At 43.3% G+C, this 23,419-nt stretch overlaps 1 protein-coding gene and 1 long non-coding RNA gene across 6 annotated transcripts in view; one reads left to right on the plus strand and one right to left on the minus strand.

Moving 5' to 3' along the window:
• The window catches only part of LOC120403963, a 32,808-nt gene extending 12,313 nt beyond the window's left edge, over nt 1–20,495 (plus strand). Inside the window, exons 4-5 of one of the 5 annotated variants that reach the window (XR_005597826.1) lie at nt 512–579; nt 20,422–20,495. This is a non-coding gene — a long non-coding RNA (uncharacterized LOC120403963). Of the gene's footprint in view, nt 1–511; nt 585–7,490; nt 7,641–20,421 lie in introns of those variants that run through there. The other 4 variants (XR_005597824.1, XR_005597823.1, XR_005597822.1 and 1 more) reach the window with 4 other exon arrangements.
• Nucleotides 1–23,419, minus strand: part of PPME1 (protein phosphatase methylesterase 1) — a 38,682-nt gene that overhangs the window by 9,485 nt on the left and 5,778 nt on the right. Inside the window, exons 2-6 of the mRNA XM_039535981.1 lie at nt 11,313–11,406; nt 7,576–7,668; nt 4,477–4,534; nt 3,759–3,810; nt 22–176 (exon numbers count right to left, since the gene is read on the minus strand). Coding sequence (XP_039391915.1) covers nt 22–176; nt 3,759–3,810; nt 4,477–4,534; nt 7,576–7,668; nt 11,313–11,406 — 452 coding nt within the window. The remainder of the gene's footprint in view (nt 1–21; nt 177–3,758; nt 3,811–4,476; nt 4,535–7,575; nt 7,669–11,312; nt 11,407–23,419) is intronic.

The raw sequence follows: 23,419 nt of genomic DNA on the forward strand, positions 1-23,419 counted from the left end.
AAAAAACGACCCACCACTTACCTTCCACGACATCAATCATGCAAAGACCCAATAAACTGGGTACCAAATTGGATGCTGCTGTGTGCACTGCAATGGCCCCACCCATACTGTGCCCAATCAGCATGATTGGAGGTGGGAGGTCCCCGTACATAGCTTCAACCACGTTTCCAACATCTCTGGCAAATGAAGAGAGACAGAAGGTTGGCATCCTTCCCCAATGTGTTTCTGAAGCAGATTTGTAAAAATGCATCGGCAGGGGAATGGAAAAATTCAATATGAAAAACGTTCTCCGAACCCTCTGCTTTTATTTCCTACTCTTCCCTAATACTGAGTTTCTTTGCACACTTGCCTTTTAAGTTAGATCATCTGCCCCAATGGTAATAGATATGGAAGTCCATTCTCTTATCAGTGGCCAGGGATTCAGGAAAGCCCTCAAAGCACATGCTTAACATTAAACAAGTGCTTTCCTGAATCAGGGATATGAAAATGTCATTCCCATTTCCGTTAACAGGAAATCCGTCTAAAGTGGGAGACTAGACCACCCTCCCCCAGGTCTGTGGAGCACAAAAGGAACTACAGGTGAGGTGAGAGAACTAATCAATTCTCCTGCAGGAGAGAATAAACTAGGGTCAGGAGGCATCAGGGAGGGAGAAATAGCTCAGTGGTTTGAGCACTGGCCTGCTAAACCCAGGGTTGAGAGTTCAATCCTTGAGGGGGCCACTCAGGGATTTAGGGCAAAAATCAGCACTTGGCCCTGCTAGTGAAGGCAGGGGCCTGGACTCAATGACTTTTCAAGGTCCCTTCCAGTTCTAGGAGATAATAATTGAAGATAAAACTATTATTATTACTGCGTTCTCAACCCTAATCAATGAGAACCTAAACAAACCCCAGCCACCAGGATTGTAAGAGGCTGGGCATGTAGAACAGAAGCAAAACATTCTCTCTCTGGAAGAGAAGCTCTTTGGGGCAGGGACATTATGGACTGGTATGAAGACCAAGCATATTGTTATATTCAAGTTCTTAGAACACACTTGGCACTGCAGTGCCTCAGCACCTTTTCAAAAGAGGATAGTAAGTAGTTTAAGGGACACACAACTTAAAAAAAAATAAAATTTTTATATTATATATATATATACACACACACACACACACAGGCTTTCTTGGCTGTTAACAATTCACCATACGTGTTGGAAATGGGTGACAGGGGATGATGATGACCTGTTCTGTTCATTCCCTTTGGGGCACCTGGGGAAAGGCAGGATACTGGGCTAGAGAGACCTTTGGTCTGACCCGGTCTGGCCGTTCTTATGTGTTGGAAACACAAAGAACATTATGCCTAGTGCATGACAGTCACACAGCAAGTCTGACTAGCTTGTTTTCTCTGTCCGAGCCAAGAGACTAGAAAAACAGACACACACAGCATCGGTGGTGAAGAATAATTTAAAGGTATTAACAGGTAAGAAAATTAAAAAAAACAAAACAGATATTTAAGTAAACTGTTTCCTTTGAAAAATGCAGGAGGATTTACAAATCTGACAAGTTAGTGACAGTTTAGTGCTCCAGTTTAAAGACAAACTGGAAATAGCTTTCGAATCTATCATTAGGAGGGCAGGAAGGTTTACAATGAAAGGCTGCCTATTTGTTTGGTCCCATATTAGCGCTGCTCCAGATCTGTAAAACGATCATTGCATATGGCAGCTCCTCAGGACACCCACATGCACATTAGGAGCTGTCGGGATGTGAGAAGCAGCAATCAGGTGCACAATAAGTCAAAATCTATTTCACAGATGGCCTCCCTGGAACAAACCAAGCGGGTCTGTTAGTAGGAAGGACTTTGTAACCTTCAGGAGAATCTCTCTGCACTAAATGTGGGTATTTTAAGTGAAAGGTAATTGCTTTTCTCACAGCTTGTCACAAAAGAAGGGTTTGCACTCAGAAGCAGGTCACTGCAATTTGATTAAGCAGCTCTCACCATGCCTGAAAGTCTCATTCTATGCAGGACGCGTTTTCTCAACATAGTGGTTCCAAACCGGGCAAGAGTCACACTCAACCTTCACCCAAGGGTGAAGGACAGGTACGGAAAAGGAATCTTTCAAGGGAAAGAAAACTGACCCACATCAGGATGGATAAGAAGTGTTATTTGAAATACAGGCTGAAATAATAATGGAAAGGGGTTTTCCCTACATTTAAGCCAGGCACAGTGCACCCAGATACTACCATGAGTAGAGTAATACAAGAACCAGACCCTGAGCTAGTGTAAATCAGTGTGGCTTCAGTGGAGATGCACCAGTTTACACCAGCTTTGGATCTGACCCTAAATGTGTGTCTTGTGACCTCTTCCAGGAACAATGAGTAAAGGAGAATATAAATAACTTTGAGCATGGGCTTTTGTGGGTAAAAAAACCCCACTTCTTCAGATGCATGGAGTTCTCCTCCATGCTTCTGAAGAAGTGGGGATTTAACAACCCAGGAAAGCTTACGCCCAAATAAATCGGTTAGTCTTTAAGGTTCCACCGGACTCCTCGTTGTTTTTGTGGATACAGACTAACCCGGCTACCCCTCTGATAAATAACTCTCTCCCTGACAAAATTGGTAAGCTTTTGAGCAGAGAAGGCGAGTGGAAAGTTGAGAAGACAGGGTTGGAGGCAAAAGAGAAGATCAGGAGAAGCAAGGGTAGAATGAAGGAAGTCTATATGCCTGCTGTTCTTTTCTCAGAGGCATTTAAAAGCAAAGAAATGACTCCACGGGAAGGTCAAGGCTGGAGACTTAGAACTGACAGTCATGGGAAAGGGAAGCACAGGCTGAAGTGCAGTGGAGAAGGTAGAGCTGGGGATGGAGACAGTCACAGGGGAGAAAGGTTTGTGTAGGAGGTGCTGGGCAAGTGGAGAAATCACACTTTCGCTTCCATCTTTACAGACATCCAATACTAAGAAATAGTGCAAATTCCACATTCAGGATGAGAAAAAGTTAATTACATCCCCCCCAAAATCATGACATTCCAGAAGATCAGTGCATTCCTGCATTGTTAAATCTGTCACAGTGCATAATCTGTACCTTGATAGGACAGTAACAAATAGCTCTCCCAAGTTGGCATTTAACAGAGAAAAAAGTAAAGAATATCATACTACATATGAACAAAGTGGCTGAGTGAACACTGCAGTAAAAACTCAAATTCAGCAGTTAGCTTTGATGTTACATTTTTTTTAAATGGAAAGAGTTGGAGAATTTTTTTAAAAAGTGAGTTAAAAAAAAACACTGCTCAACTGCAGATGGGTTTTAACTGAAGGAGTTTTTAAAAAAACAACAAAACAAAAAAACCCCAAACCTAAAAGGGGGAGAAAAATTCTGATGTGGATCCATAGCATTACCAACTTTAAATGTTCATACCTTTTAAATCACAAAGGAGAATTTCCTCACCAGCATTACCTTTCAGAGAGATCTACAGAACAAGTCTGGTCTGAAATATCTAGCATCTACTGTTGGAGTTATGATTTCAACTTGCCGCTAACCTGATGTTGCTCAAACTTTCCGAAAAGGAAGGAAAGTTATGAGCAACTAAGAGAAGGATGAATTAGAATGAAAAGTGGAACTCAGCTTAAGTTCTAGTGCCCCCTTACATGACTGGCATGTATGATGTCTTCATAGAAGGGAAACTGAAGATGGGTAAAAAGTTGATAAGAATGAAAGAACAAAGAATTGAGAAGATATAAGGATTTGGGAAAGTCTGAAATGGCTAAAGAGAATGTAAACTTCCATACTTTGACATAGTTTCTGCAGACAGATCTTCAGGATTCCTAACTTTTGTTTCACCTGTGAAGCAAAAAAAAACAAATAAATCAAATCAAATTGAATTAAAAAGACACTATTAAAGCAGATTAAAAATCTTCAGAATCCTCAGGCGTTAAATAAGAGCAACTATGAGCCCAGATATTATAATAGTTCTGTACATATTTACTCAGTAATCATAACTGTGTTTCCATCACCTCTCAGTCATCTTGGATAATTAAAACGATAAGTTTAATAAAAATGCTTGGTACTTTATTACACTGTAGTTCAGAGGTGGGAAACTATGCCCAAGTAAAGGTCATATATTGGCAATTTAAGACTGACGATCATCCCTAGGTTCCTACAGAGCAGGCTGCCTACACAGTCATCCTTTACATGGTAGTTGGGCTCACCAAGACTACTGATCCCAGTCAGTATGGGGAATCAAGTTGGAGCAGAATATTCAGGCATGTGGAATCTTCACTTCTATATAAAACAGAAGCCACTAGCTTTATTGTGGAATTACATGGGCTACATTCTTTTCATCCCCACCTTGACTATCAAGTAGCAATGTTTTGACTATTTCATAGGTATTTCTATAAACTCAGTTTTTTGATGGGGTAATTCAATTAAATCTAATTTAAATGCAAATGTAAAAAATAAATAGAAATGTACCGGAACATGAATTTGATTTTAAGTCTAATTACTTACCATGACTTCTGAGATCTAAAGCCACAGTCCTACACTGAATCCTGTTAATGATCGCAGACTGCAAGAGGGGACAAAGATATACAGCTTGAAAACTGCCACACCTCATTTAAGAAAGGGGCTCACAATATTAAATGAATCATTGCAACGGAAGCAAAAAGCCAAGATGTGTCTAAAAGAAACATCTGTCCGTGACACTGCTGAAGCAAGACTGGACACGGGGCACAGAGTAGCCATGAAGTTAAAGTTGAAGCAAGAATATTTAGTATGTGATCTTTAATTAGGAAATAAAAAAGCACCATCCCTTTCACCAATCAGTCAACTGATTACAGGATATTCCCCACCACCCCACTACATTCCATAACTCAGACAAATGAGAAATCAAATTTCTTAGGAGAAAAGTTTCAATCTCTACAACACCTCTAAAAACTGAAGTGCAGCAATACCATTATATACACTGAAGTGATGCTTCCCCTTCCAAGCCCCTACATGTTCCAAAATTAGCCCTGCCTCCACAGTAGGCAAGAAGATATAGCAGCTGCTTTACAGCACAGACTCAATTTGCTCTCAAAGAATGGAATTTTACAGTAACACTGAAATATACCAAATTGAGCGTTCTTGTCCTCTGGGTTACTAACAAAACGATGATGCTTTTTAAGTAACACCAGACGGCAATAAGATCACGCCTCGTTATTTGTTCCTGCCATCTAAATTTACATAAGTTATTTCACGAACCATGGTGATGAAGTAGCATTCTGTGCTGAATAAAAGGCTTCAAAAATAGGATTCTGTGTTGGGCACTCAATTGCTGAAATCATGTCCCAGTGGTAGGGGTGAAATCTGTTGAAAGGCTCTTAACAGAAGGAAGAGCAAGAGAGCCCCATCTACTTGATAGGCACAGACTGACAGTTGCACTGACCTGATGTTTCAGAACTTACTATATCCAAGCCCAGGGAAAATACAATGCTGGACCAAGGGACTAAAGACAGTATCGCCTACCAACTAGGGCTAGAAATGGATGCTTTATACCATTCAGATATGGGAATCCCTTTCTGTCATTGATGTAGAGCAGGGGTGGGCAACCTTTCAGAAGTGCTGTGCCGAGTCTTCATTTATTCACTCTACTTTAAGGTTTCGTGTGCCTGTAATACATTTTAGCGTTTTTAGAAGGTCTCTTTCTATAAGTCTATCTATATAGAAACTATTGTTGTATGTAAAGTAAATAAGGTTTTTAAAATGTTTAAGAAGCTTCATCTAAAATTAAATTAAAATGCAGAGCCACCTGGACCGGTGGCCAGGACCCGGGTAGTGAGTGTGCCACTGAAAATCAGCTCACGTGCCATAGGTTGCCTACCCCTGATGTAGAGCATTCATTTCTGGCCCAGTCTGTCACGAGATATTGGCCATTAAAACGACATCCTTCTGATTACTACATTTTGTTTCCTTTTCCCAATTCTAAAATAACTCTGGCAGCCACAATCTAGAGAACAACCATTACAGCCAGAAACAGACTTTAGACCGTTTAAAATCAACTCGGAACCCCAGTTTGTCAATGGTAAAAAAATTAAGCATTAATTTAACCAGCAGTTTGAGAGGTCATCTGCTAAAAATCACAATGTAAGATGGTAATCTGAATGCTGCGATAGTAAGGGAAGCTCTCTCATGACCTTGACTTATCAGAACAGAACTGCTTTGGTGAGCCAAGAACAAATCCATCCATGACCATTACATTTACCAATAAGTTGTTAGACCAATGAGCAGAGAGAGAGAAAGATAGGTAGGTAGATTCTGCTTGTAGCAATTTTGTTTACAGTGTTTACCCACACAATTATTTTTAAAAAATAATTTTTTCCATCCCAAACATTTAATATATGAATGACTAGAGTAAATTTTCATTAAAAAATATACCCAGGGAACAAGCTGATACTGACAGCAGAATGGAATGGACTAATGGTCTTCATAGTTCTTTCTCCAGCTACATAGTTTTTGTGGGTCTAGGGCAAAGTCAAATGACATGCATCCTATACAATGTTTAACTGCCAAGTCCAGTAACTGCATAAATAATTGACATACTAGAAGTTAACTGAGGACTATAACATGATTCATGGCTAGGTGCACCACCTCTGATTTATTCAGTAGCGATCATCTTGGGATTCTGAAACGCTTGCAAACGACAATGCTTGAAATGCTTGCAAACTGTTCATTTGTTCATTCCCATTAGTTGTGTGGACCTTCGTTCACAATGTCACTTTGCACTGGCCTAACTGCACGAGGACTAACACCACGGTGAAAACTGCACGTGACTGGTGTGTATCTGATCTGTTTTAAGGTTTTTATAAAGTTCACAGATACTTCACTGAAAGTTGCCCTATAAAAACCTTAGACAGACTAGATCAAGAGATGGAGACGCCCACCTATCAGGCACAAGATCTACAATCAGAGTTGCTGGGTTAAAGTCAGGGCCCCAAGTACAGCTATACATGCTGCTATTAATTGGGTTTATAACCTGTAGGCTTTATATATATATTAATATTTGTTGGGGGGGAAAAAGTTAAGCCATGAAACTTGCTCCCATTGACACAACATCAGGTTGGGTTTCAGTGTTTCTCAAGCACTGAGGCTTTCCCGAACGAACATTCAAACCTGGTCATAATGTGGTGCCATCAATGCAACACCAGTATTGTCAAGGTGAAAATAAGATAGCTTCAAACTTATTCCTCTCCATTAAAGATGGTCAATAACATCATCTTGTTATGTGTGGAAAGTCAATCTGGGGAAAAAAGTTGGTTTAACTGTGATGAGCAACATCCTGGCATCTCAGATTAAAACAGGTCAGAGGCATGGAAATTGCTGTTGCTTCGATGAAGCTCCACATCCTAATTGTTGGCAGACGCTCGGCCTTAGATGTGTTTTGTTCATAAAATATATTTACTGCTTGTGATAAAGAGTCCGAATACATGAGTTCAACAGACAGGCAGATTACAAGGACCTTTCTGAATTCTCTTTCCCATGCTTAGCAGGGTTTCATATTTTCATGTCATTCATGGATGGAAGACGCAACATTTGTATACACGTACTTCTACTTCCAATCAACTTACTTACATTGAACACAGCCCAGGAAAGAGCAGAATGGCCTCCGCCATGCAACAAAAGTAAGACAGGGCCCTCCGATCCACTTTTATAAATTCGAAAAGTGTATGAACAGTTAAGGACAATGTTTCTTAATAAAATCATCTGAAACAAGCTACTGAGTTTGACCCTTCACAGAACATACAAGGTTGCCAGAACTTTATTACTACTCGCGTACACAAGAAAGCCCCAATTCTGCCCTCTGTTCAGCATCAATAGGTTTGTACAGAATGAGGCCACTGATGATGAGGAGGAAGGTGATGGTGATGAGGAAGATAATGGCTAACATTTCAGGTTGTTCGACAAGGGACGGGGTGAGTATATGGATGTTCAGATGTACATTCTATATTATCTCCATCTACCTTACTGGGTTAGAAGGTTTGCTAAATGTATTAAACTACTGTAAATACAGAAGGGTTCCTACAACGTGCGTGTTGCAACTGCACATCAGGATTCGCAACTGAACAGTAATTTTAATACTGGGCCTGATCTTGGGACAAGAATCTGTCACATCTCAGACTGATAACTGGGCATTCTTAAGTAATCAAATTAATACATAATCTACAGATCAAACTACAACCAAGGGAAAAGTTTAGCCCATACTATCCACCTAGCTTTACTGTCTACCTTCCCATCATCCCATACTCTATTATGTTCCTCCTCACACACCCTCTTCTCCAAGAAAATAGTATCTGTAACGTAAATGTGTATCAAAGAAAGCAAATCAACACGGAAAAATGAAGTTAAAAGCTTGGAATGCTCAGGACACCATTGGGGACCACAAACTGGTGTTTTGTCTAACACGCTCTCCCATTACTTGACAGAGGAAACAGACAAACCTATACGTGTCACTCTGGGCAATAAAATTACCCTTGGGAATCCATGAGGTAGTGTGGTGTCTTTGTTAAGGTAAGCTGCAGGGAGACATCAGCTATCTCCGTATCCTGGAAAGCCAGCTTAAAAAAGTAGCAATCAGTAGAAAAACTGTTTTCAACCTGTGGTCCATGGACTCCAGTCAGAGATTTCCAAAGGGGTCCACACCTCCAGAAGCTGTGTAGGGGTCCGCAAATGAAAACAAAGAGTTAAAACCCCCTAATCTCAAGGCAGTGCGCACCAGGGATAGGACACTGAACTGGGAGTCAGGAGATCTGGGCTCTAATACACAGACCGATTGGAGAAGTCACTTAACTAGAGCTGGTTAAAATAGAAAACTTCTGTTCCAAGGGAAATCCTGACATTTAAAAAAAAGTTTCTCTTTTGATTGGAACAAAAAGTAGAACTAAAAAATGAAATGGAGCAGCCAGCAGCACCTGACTCCCAGTGACCTGCCAGAGAGCAAAGAGCTAGAACCCGACAGCCCTGGCTGCACAGCAGGGAGCCCGACAACCGTGAAAGCTCCAGTTTGAGAGAGGCTCCCCGACTCCCTGCTGCCGAGGAGCTGGGCAGGCTCCCATTGGAATGTTTCAATTTAAACAAAATGGCAACAAGCAGCGTCATCCAGAGGCGTCGCCGCCGAAATGCTGCCGATTTTCAGCGGCGACACCTATTGACGTTGCTGCTTGTCAGCGGCATTTCGGTGGATGCTTGTCTACTGCCACTGTCTGCACTACAGTGATCAGTTAAGGTGAGCTATTACCAGCAGCAGAGAAAAAATAAATAAATGTTGTAGTGGTAATCAAAATGGCCCATTTCCCCATGTTTATTCTCTTCCCTCCCAGTACTGTTCTTCACACCTTCTTGTCAACTGCTGGAAATGGGCCATTTTGATTACCACTACAAAAAGTTTTTTTTTTCCTCTCTCCTGCTGGTAATAGCTCACCTTAACTGATCACTCCGGTGTGTATGGTAACACCCATTGTTTCATGTTCTCTGTGTGTATCTATATCTTCCTACTGTATTTTCCATTGCATGCATCCGATGAAGTGGGTTTCAGCCTACGAAAGCTTACGCTCAAATAAATTTGTTAGTCTCTAAGGTGCCACAAATAGTCCTGTTCTTTTTGCGGATACAGACTAACATGGCTGCTAGGCTGAAACCTATAAGTAAAGAATGTTACTCAGGTTGCTTCCATGGTGGTTTTAATCATCTAATGCACCACACACACTTCTGGACCTACAGAAACAACAACAGCTCTTGGTTCTGGATTGAAATTTGGCTTCCTACATCAGCCTGGAAAGGATTTACTTTTCTTTTCTCACTTTGCAGTTGAGACCCGTTTAAGTTATACTAATTTGTACAAAGTCTAATCTATAGAAATGCTACTTTGCACATCTACAGCACGTCTTATTCAAGGATCTCAAAGCATTTTACGAACAATAAGTGAGGTTCACAGCAACCCTGACAGGTAGGTGTTGTCCCCATTTTATAAATGGGGAACCTGAAATACAGAGAGGAATAGCTTGGCTAAGGTCATTCAGCGCATCTGTAGCAGACCCAGGTAAAGAACTCAGAACTCCTTATTCCTGGTCCTGTGCACTGGCCTCTTTTTGCTCCCCTTGCTCCTGAAACTGAATGGTTCAAGGGATTTCCTTGAAGTTGGACAGATTCATCACTTGGTTCCCAACGGAGAATCCAGAGTCAACCAGTGCAGTGCACAGAGTGGGCAGAGTAAGGGAAGGCACTCAGGAAACGTACTGTTTCAGAACATCTCTCGGGCAGTCTCTGCTGGCAAGGTTTTTCTGAATCCTGGGCAGAATTTAAAGCTGTCCTCACTCCAGGAGAAGGCTGAGGTAGAACCACAGCTCTCAACCTAGCTATGGCTCTCCTTTCCCTCTGGAAAAGGAGTGTCCCCCCCCCCCCCGCCAAATTCCCATTTAGCATGCAGCTAGTGGTACATTGCTAAAGGGCACCACTCAACCACAGGCTGAATGAACATGGTGAAGCGCAAGAGGAGTTCAGCTTCTTTTACGGAAGAGAGACGTTTTCCCCTGGTGAATTTGGTGCTAGTGAAACTGTCTCCAGATGCCTGGCACTCTCTCATCCCTGTACAGGTACACGGTGTAAATGTCTCCCACACAGCTGTGCCAATGCACCTCAATCCTGACCTGCAGCTCCTCACGTTATCCTTGTCATGGCCTGGCCTGAACAGAATGATGATTGTACACTTCTACCCCGATATAACACTGTCCTCGGGAGCCAAAAAAATCTTACCGTGTTATAGGTGAAACCGCGTTATATCGAACTTGCTTTGATCCGCCGGAGTGCGCACCCCCCGGAGCACTGCTTTACCGCGTTATATCCAAATTCATGTTATATCGGGTCGCATTATATCAGGGAAGTGGTGTATTAAAATCTGCGAGGTTGACAAGCCTGCACTAGAAAAGTGGCCATCCCAGGAACATGAACTAACCTGGCAGAAGTTTAGGGGTGTGTGAATTTGATCTCACATTTTCAGAGGAGAAAGGCTAGAGCATTAACACACTATTACCTAGGTCCCATGGACACTGTTTTGAATGACCAAACATTAACTGAGGTGAGAAAGCAATACCAAGAAGCCAACTTTTCTAGATATTTTTCCACTGCAACCTAATCGTTGGCACAAAGGTGTTGCCTGGGGCAGTAGCACTGATTAGCACAAAGGAAAAGATGGGTAACAGAGGGAACAATTAAAAAAAAATGCAAGAGAATCCCTGATAAACTCCAAGATACACAATCCCACCAGTCACTTGAGATCAGGAAGAATTCAGTCTGGGAATAAAATAAAAGGATATATCCTTGCCGTTTTCGTTTTCAACCACAACATCTTCCATAGATTCAAAGTACTGGCTCCAAGGGACTGGGGAAAAGTCTCGTTTCCTTCCAGGACTGCAAAACAAAATTTTTGCAAGAGTATGAGTATTTTATAATGCTTCACTCAAATTGCCATAAGCTGATGAAACAGCACATGTTTAAAATGGACATGTCACCACAACACTCAACAGAGGGTTAAGTGAAGGATACTTTGCCTGTAGTTCCCTCATATAGTATTAGCAGTTTTATAGCCAATCCCATTTACCTCCCATTAGGTTTTCTGAGGCAAATCAGAGAGCAACAAAGGACAGAAGTAGGGGGAAGCTGTGAGTGAGAATGTTTTCCCACTAAGTGATATTGAACAAGACTTATTATGATAATGAAAAGGTTACTACAGACAGGTCATAGTCTATCCTTGATCTTTGTGCAAAGTTCCACTAACATCAGGAGTTCTATTGTTGATCAAGAGCGCAGTCAGTCACTGTGCTCCTTGCTGCCTGAGGAGAGGGAAGGGCTAGGACTAAGAATGGTGTCCCTAGCCTCTGTTCGTCAGAGGATGGAGATGGATGGCAGGAGAGAGATCACTTGATCAGCCTGTTTTTTCACCTCTCAGGGGGCACCTGGCATTGGCCACTGTCGGTGGACAGATACTGGGCTGGATGGACCTTTGGTCTGACCCGGTACGGCCTTTCTTATGTTCTTATGAGTAGTATATGGTCCTAATTTTGACAGGTTTCAGAGTACTCTGAAACCTGTCATTATGCAAGCCACTGCATTTAGCCGTATGGAGTGGAAACCCATCAACTTCATCAAAAAACTCGGATAGACAGACAGACAGCCATCATCTTCCTTTCCAAATGCAAACATATGGACATCATACCAAAAGGACTAAAGGTAAAAAATCCATTATAATCTACATACATCACAGACTATGCTAAGAGATTGTGCCACACACTCTCAAAGAAACTGCAAAACCACCTGATCAACATCCTATAGAGCAAACAGGGAAAGATTAACACTGAGCTCTCAAAACTGGATACTCTAATGAAAAACCAACCTTCCACACAAAAACGTCGTCCTTACAAAAACTAGACAAGCCATTTACAATACAAACTTTGCTTCTCTACAAAAGAAAAAAGGACACTAAACTGTCTAAACTGCTACATGTCACAAGGAGCCACAACAGTAGCTCCCTTAACCCACCCAACAATATTGTGAATCTTTCCAGCTATCCTCTTAGCCCAGCAGAAGAATCTGTCCTATCTCGGGGCCTCTCCTTTTGTCCCTCCAGGCCCACGAACATGACAGAGTTCTGCAGTGACCTAGAATCCTACTTTTGCCATCTCTGACTCAAAGAATATTTCCAACACACCTCTGAACAACATACTAACCCATAGATTCCTTCCTACCAACACTACAAAAAGACGGATTCTGCGTGGACTCCTCCTGAAGGTCAAAACAGACTGGACTTCTACATAGATTGCTTCCGTCAACGTGCATGGGCTGAAATTGTGGAAAAGCAGCATCACTTGCCCCATAACCTCAGCCATGCTGAACACAATGCCATCAACAACCTCAGGAACAACTTTGACATCATAATCAAAAAGGCTGACAAAGGAGGTAATGTCATCGTCATGAATAAGTTGGAATATGAACAGAGGCTGCTAGGTAGCTCTCTAATTCCACATTCTACAGGCCATTATCCTCTGATCCCACTGAGGGTTACCAAAAGAAACTACATCTGCTCAAGAAACTCCCTGAAAAAGCACAGGAACAGATCTGTACAGACACATGCCTAGAACCCCGACCAGGGGTATTCTATCTGCTCCCAAGATCCATAAACCTGGAAATCCTGGATGCCCCGTCATCTCAACAATTGAAACCCTAACAGTAGGATTGCCTGGCTATGTGGAGTCCCTCCTCAGGCCCTATGCTACCAGCACTCCCAGCTATCTTCGAGACACCATTGACTTCTTGAGGAAAGTACAATCCATTGGTGATCTTCCAGAAAACACCATCCTGGCCACTATGGATGTAGAAGCCCTCTACACCAACATTCCACACAAAGATGGACTACAAGCCATCAGGAACAGTATCCCCGATAATATCACAGCAAACCTGGTGGCTGAACTTTGTGACTTTGTCCTCACCCACAACTATTTCACATTTGGGGACAATATATACCTTCATGTCAGCGGCCCGGCTATGGGTACCCGCATGGCCCCACAGTATGCCAACATTTTTATGGCTGACTTAGAACAACGCTCCCTTAGCTCTCGTCCCCTAACGCCCCTACTCTACTCACGCTACATTGATAACATCTTCATCATCTGGACCCATGGAAAAGAAGCCCTTGAAGAATTCCACCACAATTTTAACAATTTCCATCCTACCATCAACCTCAGCCTAGACCAATCCACACAAGTGGTCCATTTCCTAGACACTATGTGACCATCACTTATTAGCACAGTAAACACCACCCTGTATCGGAAACCTACTGACCGCTATACTTACCTACATGCCTCCAGCTTCCATCCAGGACACACCACACAATCCATTGTCTACAGCCAAGCTCTAAGATACAACCGCATTTGTTCCAATCCCTCAGACAGAGACAAACACCTACAAGATCTCTATCAAGCATTCTTAAAACTACAATATCCACCTCCTGAAATGAAAAAACAGACTGACAGAGCCAAAAGAGTACCCAGAAGTCACATACTACAGGACAGGCGCAACAAAAGAAAACAGAACGTCACTAGCCGTCACCTTCTTCCCCCAACTAAAACCTTTCCAGCACATCTACAACCTATCCTGAAAGATGATCCCTCACTCTCACAGATCTTGGGAGACAGACCAGTCCTTGCTTACAGACAGCCCCCCAACCCGAAGCTAATACTCACCAGCAAGCGTACACCATACAACAAAAACAGGAACCCAGGAACTTATCCTTGCAACAAAGCCTGATGCCAACTCTGTCCACATATCTATTCGCGTGACACCATCATAGGACCTAATCACATCAGCCACGCCATCAGGGGCTCGTTCACCTGCACATCTACCAATGTGATATATGACATCATGTGCCAGCAATGCCCCTCTGCCATATACATTGGCCAAACCGGACAGTCTCTACACAAAAGAATAAGTGGACACAAATCTGACATCAGGAATTATAACAGTCAAAAATCAGTGGGAGAACACTTCAACCTCTCTAACCACTCAGTGACAGACTTGAAGGTGGCAATTTTACAACAAAAAAACCCTTCAAAAACAGACTCCAAAGAGAGACTGCTGAACTTGAATTAATATGCAAATTAGATACAATTAACTTAGGTTTGAACAGAGACTGGGAATGGGTGGGCCATTACACTAATTGAATCTATTTCCCCATGTTAAGTATCCTCACACCTTCTATGGGTCATCTCGATTATCACTTCAAAAGTTTTTTTTCCTCCTGTTGATGATAGCTCATCTCAATTGATTGGCCTCTTACAGTAGGCATGGCTACTCCCACCTTTTCATGTTCTCTGTATGTATAAATATCTTCTTGCTGTATGTTCCAGTCTATTCATCCGATGAAGTGGGCTGTAGCCCACGAAAGCTTATGCACAAATAAATGTGTGAGTGTCTATTAAGTGCCACAAGTACTCTGTTCTTTTAGTCCTAATTTTATGCTTCAGCCCAAGGACAATAATTAAAATGGAATTTGGCCATCTACAAAAACCATTTTGATGCTTTTGGCTTGAACAGTAAAGAGTCAGCTACTTAACAAGGGTGGTTTTTAATCTAGCATGGCATCTAAATAAAGATATTCTGCAGCTGATAAATCAGCGTTTGTGAGGAGATCAGAACTGTACCAACAACAGTCTCCTCTTGTTATACAGTATAGTTAGTACCAATGAAGATCACCTAGAAAGAGAATGTAAATTTCACTGTGGCCAACAAGACAGTGCAGAAATTATGGAAAGAAAAGTTAAATATAGTGAGGCATATGGGGATTTACCTGTATAATCCCTATTAACATTAATGGGGATAGAACAGCTAAATCCCAGGCTGGAAGTTCACACAAGAGAGTTTTAATAAAACAAGTTCCCTGGAATCTATTATGTTAAATAAAACAGGTATGTGCACAGGTCTAATGCCTAAATGCTGTATGTACTGCACCATTACCAAAGTTATACTGAAGTTGAATAGGATTAACTCCACAAGAGCCCGCAAATTCAGAGTCTACGTTTCCACTTCTACATTGTCCCCGCTGAGCCTTTGGACTGGGAGAATTTGATCAATGTGCAAGTAACTACTCTCCAAACTGCTTCTTTGTCTGTTATTGGAGTGTTATCGCAGGAGCAGCATGGATGAAACTAAGAATAGTGAGATAAAAATCAAACTGTCAACATCTTGCCTAGATTGTTTAGGCAAAGACACATTACAGGGATACGCTGTACTAATGGAAAATACCAAAACTTTATTTTTCAAATAAAATGTTTCCCCGGTTGACAAACAGAACATTCCAGAATACAACATAACATTAGGAAGGATATTACTCTAATAAAGTGTTCCTCAACCTTTTCAGATTGGTGATACCTTATTTGAAGTAAAAAAAAAAAAAATAAAAAATCTTCATGACTCACAATAAAAGAATAAAAAATATATGGAAGAGTACCAATGCTAAGCTGATATAATTAGTGTGTGTTTCGAGAGGTTGATAGAACACTTGACATTGAAAGGCAAGGGAACGTGGGAGCAAGATTTTGTTTCCGGTTTTAATAGAGTTTTAAATGCCTTGCAAGCCCCTGGATAACCTTTCGTGAATCCCCTGGAGGTCAAGACCCACTGCTTGAGAAACACGGTTCTAGCTTCACCAAAAAAATTGAATGGCCAATTGAGTGATCCAGTTGGCTGAATATTCCTAGGTATTTAATAGCACACATGGGAGAAATACAGCTGGTTTCACAATTAGATATCTGCCAAATAATTGCCAAAGTACTCCATGAAAGAGCATTGTACTGTGTACCCGGCACTACGTATACCTGAGAGACTCATAAGGAAGCTGTCATCAGTGGAGAGAACAAGGAAGGGTCTCTTTTCACGCTAACATTATTGGCTTAGAAAGCCATTCTCAAACAGTGGACTAAGAACAAAAGTCCAGACATCAATGGCTGGATTGAACAGATTCAGCTGATGGAACAGACGACTTCCTGCACACATCAGGTCCATAGAGACCTTATGTATTATTAAAGTGCCGATCAACTTCGTATGTAAGTAAGTAACTGACTTCTATGGTGGTTTTCTCTATGGTGAGGGAGATAAGGCATGTCAGCAAGGCAGCGTGCACTGCTGATGCCTCAGTGGAATCGTCTCTGTTGCTAGAAAAAGACTTGATCTCCTGGGCTATTCAGCATTATACTCACCTTATACAGTGGTCCAAGACTCTATTGCTTATCTACTGTCTTATCCTTTGGAGCAGCAGTTCTACAAGCAGTTATACCCTGTCGGCATCTTTAGGAAACGCTGCAAAACCTTCCTCTTTGAAAAGGCCTTTCCACCATTAGACTGTCACCCCCTTCTACCAAATAAGCCCCTACCAGCAACAACAAAAAAACAGAGAAGGTAACAGAATCCAAAAAAGTTAAAACCAAAACTGTACCCCCAGTAGAGTTTTTACTCGGAAGAGAGGCACACCAAAACATTCAATATGAAATACCGCTGTCACTCATTCAGCACATAGCACTCAAGAGGCAAAGGTGTTGGGAGGCACTACAGCTCCCTTCTAACGTATGCATTTTCTTTCCTGTCCACCACGCACAGTCCCTTCTGCCCCCACTCAATCACGGCTCTCAGTTGGTGCAACTTCATGTGGCCAGCTGGTGACTTCCTACCCGGCACTGAACAGCCCCAGAGACTGGAGCCTGAACACAGGCAATACAGCAAGACTTGCTCTTTTGCAACACTGCACTTTTTCAAAATGTGAAAATCATTCTTTATCCCCTAGAGAGGAGAACACAATATTAGAGCAAGCTGACTTACTTCCCCGCTTATAACAAGGATCTAGCCTCCAGCCCTGCTCACTGACAGGTATATCAGTAGGAACTGAATCCAGCATGAACTAGCAATTGCATCGAGTGAGAACTACACTGTGTGACCTGAAATTGGTAACAATACACTGAGGTGCCGAGCTGCCACACAAAATGCAGCCTGTTCCGAGTGTGAAGCTGTAAGAGACACTGGGGGAACATTACACAGCACAATACTCAGAACAGAAATGCCCAGTTTATAAATCTGAAGATGATTTTTTTTTCCCCTCTAACTGCCACAGCAGAAAACTCAACCAGGAAACTAGAAATCCAGCTGAGCTCAAGGCCTCTCTCAGTCTCTCGCACCCTTTATATCACCACTACGAATAAAAGAGTCTACAAAGGAAACTTTGCTGACAATTCTGTTGATGATGCTATGACGGGTTGAATCACAGAACCCCCCACTGGGGAACTGCCAAGTGATGTGCCAGGACTACTTCTGCCCCTGCTTTCCCTGCCAGCTCGGGACCCCAGCACCCTGTCTTGCTGAGACAGACACTCCCATCTGCTCCAACACAGACCCAGGGTCTGAATTACTTGCCCCAAAGCTGCAGACTTAACTGAAAGCAGCTCACAGATGGGCAGCTGAGTGTTAAAGACAAGAACACAACTCCCAGTGGGGTCTAAACCCAAATAAATCCATTTTACCCTGTATAAAGCTTATACAGGGTAAACTCAAATTGTTCACCCTCTATAACACTGATGTGGGGGGGAGCCAGCTGTGCATCTCTAACTATTAATACACACTCTGGGTTAATTAACAAGTAAAAAGTGATTTTATTAAATACAGAAAGTAGGATTTAAGTCAGTGGTTCTCAAACTATTGTCCTGGTGACCCCTTTCACATAGCAAGCCTCTGAGTGTGACACCCCCCCCCTTATAAATTAAAAACACTTGTTTATATATTTAACACCATTATAAATGCTGGAGGCAAAGCAGGGTTTGGGATGGAGGCTGACAGCTCACGACCCTCCATGTAAGAACCTTGCAATCTCCTGAGGGGTCCTGACCCCCAGTTTGAGAACCCCTGATTTAAGAGGTTCCAAGTAGTAACAGACAGAACAAAGTGAATTACCAAGTAAAATAAAATAGAACACGCAAGTCTATGTCTAACAAAGTAAGAAACTGAATACAGATAAGATCCTCACCAGTTTCAGAATGCTTCCTTTTACGGACTAATCTCCTTTTAGTCTGGGTCCAGCAATCACTCACACCCCTTCCAGGCACTGTCCTTTGTTCCAGTTTCTTTCAGGTATCTTTGGGGGTGGAGAGGCCCTCTCTTTAGCCAGCTGGAGACCAAATGGAGGGGTCTCCCCTGGGCTTAAATAGACTCTCTTGTAAGTGGAGACCCCATCCTCTCTCCTATGCAAAGTCCAGCTACAAAATGGAGTTTTGGAGTCACCTGGGAAAGTCACATGCCCATGCATGACCGAGTTCCTTACCAGCCAAGCCACATTCCTGGGAAAGCCCAGATGTGGATTGGTGGCTCCAAGTTCATTGTTGGCTTCAGTGTTTCTTGCCTGGGCACTGAGAATCATCTTTTCCCAGGAAGCCGACCAACTGCTTCATTAGAGCCTACTTAGACTCAAACAAGTACGCAGCCAATATTCATAACTTCGAATACAAAACCGACACATGCCTACAAATAGGATTCATAGATTCAGTAGATCATGACTTTTACAGAGATGTGTTACATGGCATATGTAGCTGTCATAAACAGATAGTTAAGGGTTAATGTCTCTTTTACCTGTAAAGGGTTAACAAGCTCAGTGAACCTGGCTGACACCTGACCAGAGGACCAATGAAGGGACAAGATACTTTCAAATCTTGGTGGAGGGAAGTCTTTGTTTGGGTTCTTTGTTTTGGGGGTTGTTCTCTCTTGGATCTAAGAGGGGCCAGACGTACATCCAGGCTCTCCAAGCTTCCTAAAATAGTCTCTTCTATTCAATATAGCGAGTATTAATTAAAAAGGCGGATTAGTCTTTTGTTTGTTTTTCTGTATTTGCAAATGTGTATTTGCTGGAAGGATATTTTATCTCCGTTGCTGCACTTGTACTTACGCTAGGGGGGAGGGAGTCCCTCTAGTTTTTATAAGCTGTATACCCTGTAAGCATTTCCATCCTGATTTTACAGAGATAGAAAAAGTAAAAACTTTCTTTAATTAAAAGCTTTTCTTTTTAAGAACCCGAGTGATTTTTTTCCCTTGTTTGAGACCCCAGGGGATTAGTCTAACTCACCAGTAAGAGGTGGCGGGAAAAAAAGGAGGGGGAAGGTGAATCCCTCTTTGTTTTTAGACTCAAGGAGTTTGAATCAGTGGAGTCTTTCCAGACGACCAAGGGAGAGAAAGTCTGGGAGGGGGAAAGGTGGGGGAATGGTTTATCTCCCTTTGTGTTAAGACCCAAGGGGTTTGAGTCTTGGATTCCCAAAGGAAGGATTGGGGGGAATGGAAAGTGTACCAAAACACTATATTTTTGGTTGGTGGCAGCGCTATCAGATCTAAGCTAGGATTTAAGCTTAGAAGGGTACATGCAGGTCCCCACCTTTTGGACGCTGAAGTGGGGAACAAACCTCTGACAGTAGCATAAAACACATTCTAGTTATGTTATATATACACATACATACATTCATAAGCATATTTCCATAAAGCCTTATGGGTGGCACCGTCACAGATGTATGGGCAAAAATCTCACGCTCAGCATTAAACTCATTCAACAGGACTAACAAGGCTTTGTTTTTGCAATGACATAATCAAGCAAGACAAAAGCAGTGGAGAGGAAGAGTACCAGGCGACCATTTTTAACTGTGTTTTTTCCACTTCTATTCTGGGGAGGATAATCAGCAGAGAATATTAAAGTCGGGGCTTGCAACGTCCACTTCCTACAGTTAGAAGGAAATCTTCCCTGGTGAATGTGGGACATTTCTGCAGAATTTTAACTTTCATTTAAAAAAAGAAAAATGGAAAGAAAACTTGAGGTTTTGTAAAAATAAAATCTATTTTCTATTATATTTCTAGATTTACTTCTCTGGGTTTCCCCGACTTCAGTATTATTCGTTGTCAAGCTTCAATTAGAAGATGACACATCACACACCTATTTTAAGATAATGATAAATCCTGTTATCTCAGCTTCCTCTCATTTTCTGAATGTGAAAAAACTAGATTTGAATGCAGATGTTGAGGATCCAGCTGGCTGAATGAAGCAGAGAGGCGTACACCACACATCTGTGGACTGCTCAGCCCAACCTGTAAAAAAACCAGGTGAGCCCATAAAGATCTCCATTCATCCAAGGAAGAAAGACGATCCTTTTTGGGGACTCTATACTAAGGGTACGTTAGTTAGTGCATGGCAAGGTAGGGTGCTCTCCAGGCCTTGTACTCCCCGGCGCGTACTACAAGAGGTGAAGGCCGCTTTGCCGCCCGCTGCTCGGGCTTACCTCGACCGGGTCTTGCGTGAGGGCACGCCCCGCCCACCCCAAGCCCTCCGGACCTCTTCATCGGGCCCCTGCCCCGTGGACCCAACCAGCCCCCCCGCCCCTTCTCCGCCAGCCGGCTGCACGATCTGCAGCCGGTCCGTTTCCAAACTGCGCCAAGGAAGCAGCTCTACGCGCTCGTGCTCCACACCCTTCACTTCCTCACCCTCGTGTCCCGCCCCGACACCAAGTGGCAGGACCTCTTGCCACCTCTGGAGGGTGAGGAGCGCCGGTGGGCCAGCCTGCACTCCGCCCTGGTCCCGAGGCCCGTCGGGGATATTAGTTGGCAGCTCCTCCATGCGGCTGTGAGCACGGGCGTGTACTTGGCGCGGTTTACCCGTCCCAGACACCTGCCCCTTCTGCGGCGTGAGGGAGACCCTGGCGCACGTTTACGTAGAGTGTGCCAGGCTGCAGCCCCTATACCGGCTCCTCACCAATCTCCTATTGAGTTTCTGGCTGCACTTTTCCCCCCACCTCCTTCTCCACGCACTCCCTATCCATGGCCCCACGAAGTCGCGGGACCTCCTGGTCAACCTCCTCCTCGCCCTGGCTAAGATGGCCATCTACATGACCAGGGAGAGGCGGTTGGCCAATGGAGACTCCTGCGACTGTGGGGCTTGTTTCCGATCCTTAGTCCGTTCACGCCTCCGGGCGGAGTTCCTCTGGGCGGCGTCCGCTGGCTCCCTTGACGCCTTCGAGGCGCAGTGGGCGCTGTCCGGGGTTCTCTGCTCGGTGTCCCCGTCAGGCTCCCTTCTTATGACCCTTTGACCGCACTCCTGTCCCTGTTCTTTTATTAGTTGTCCCCCGCAATTAGTGGGTTTCTGAGGCCCTGTGGAACCTCCCCTTAGGCTGGGGGGGGATCCGTTAGCATGGGGCGGGCTTCGCCCACCCCGTTCCCGGAAACCCAATAGATACACACTACAAAAGCTTTTTCTCCTGCTGATAATAGCCCACCTTAATTGATTACTCTTGTTATAGTTAGTATGGCAATACCATCTCGCTGGGAGGGGGTCACCTCATCTTTTGCAACAGCCTCTGACTACGTGAGCTTTGGTAAATATTTCAAGCCCAAATTTTAAAAGGTTAATGTTTGGATAGAGATATTTTCCAAGGGAAGTAGTGGAACCTCCACCGTTTGAGACATTTAAAATGTGATGGGACAACATATTCTAGCAATCCTCTATTAGCAGGGGGAATGGGACAGAAAAAAAGGAGATGTCCTTGGAGTTAACTAGCACAAGGGGTCTGTGAAGGAGCTAGTTAGCAGAAAGAGATGCAGTGCGCTCTAAGGTGAGAGAAAAATCAAATGTACATCTTGTAGCTCTGTTAAAGTCAGCCAGCACTATGTTGCAGCAGCCATTTTAACCTTTCAGTACTCAGGTTATTTAAATACTAATTCTACCATTATTCATAAATTAAAGTACAGATCAAAGGATACACATTCCTGCTACATGGCTGTGCTCTTTTGTAATCTCACAGGGCCAAACACTGCTCTCATTACACTGCTGAGAATTTGGAGTAACTCCACTGACACCTGCTGAGTTGTTAGATTTACACTTCCACAGCACAGCAGAATTCAGCAACAACTCCTTCCCAAGATGGATAACATCAGAGTCGGAGGAAGATGTTCTGAAAAAAGCATCCAACCACTATTTAAAGGGCGCCTGTTTTAGAAATCAATTCCCTCGTAAATCATTTTTCTATTTGCTTGGAGTGATCCAAGTCACTCCACTTCTACCTCCCACGACCTGCTCCACAACACCTCAGAAGTCACACCCGACAGACTGGGTGACTGATGAGACAGGCAAGTCAGCACTCCCTCGTCAAAGGTCTAGTGGGAGCAATGCAGAGGGGTTATTGGGAGGAAATCAGCCTGTTAACATTTTAAGATACACATCTACCCCGGTATAATGTGGTCCCCAGGAGCCAAAAAAAAAATCTCACCGTGTTATAGGTGAGACCGCGTTATATCAGGGTAGGGAGAGGAACCGCTCCCTGCCCCAGCTCACCTCCGCCCTCCTCCCTGAGCACGCCGCCGCCGCTCTGCTTGTCCCTCCCTCCCTGGCTTGCTTTGCCAATCAGCTGTTTGGCCTGGCAAGCCTGGGAGGGAGAAGCGGCACTGTGGCGCGCTCATGGGAGGAGGCGGAACAGAGGTGAGCTGGGGCAGGGGGACCCCCGGGGAGGGCCACAGAAAGTAACAGGCGGGCGCAGAGGAACCGCTTGCAGTAACATGAATTCGGATATAATGAGGTAAAGCAGCCCCGTCCCCCGGAGTGCTGCTTTACTGCGTTAGATCCGAATTCACATTATATAGGGGTAGAGGTGTACTTAGTCTAACCAGATTCCATTGGGCCTATTCCCAAGTCTGAAAAAATTAAACCCAACCCTTCTCCAAGTGAACAGATGTATCAAAATGATGAGAAGGTATCATATCAACTTAAAAAGAAAAAATTCACATGCCTGCCAATTTTTTGTTCCAAGTAATATCTAAGATGATTATAAACAAAAAAGATTAGAGGAAAAAAAGTTTTAGTTTTACTTTG

The sequence above is a fragment of the Mauremys reevesii genome, linkage group 1, assembly GCF_016161935.1.
Source record: "Mauremys reevesii isolate NIE-2019 linkage group 1, ASM1616193v1, whole genome shotgun sequence".
Classification (NCBI taxonomy): domain Eukaryota; kingdom Metazoa; phylum Chordata; order Testudines; family Geoemydidae; genus Mauremys; species Mauremys reevesii.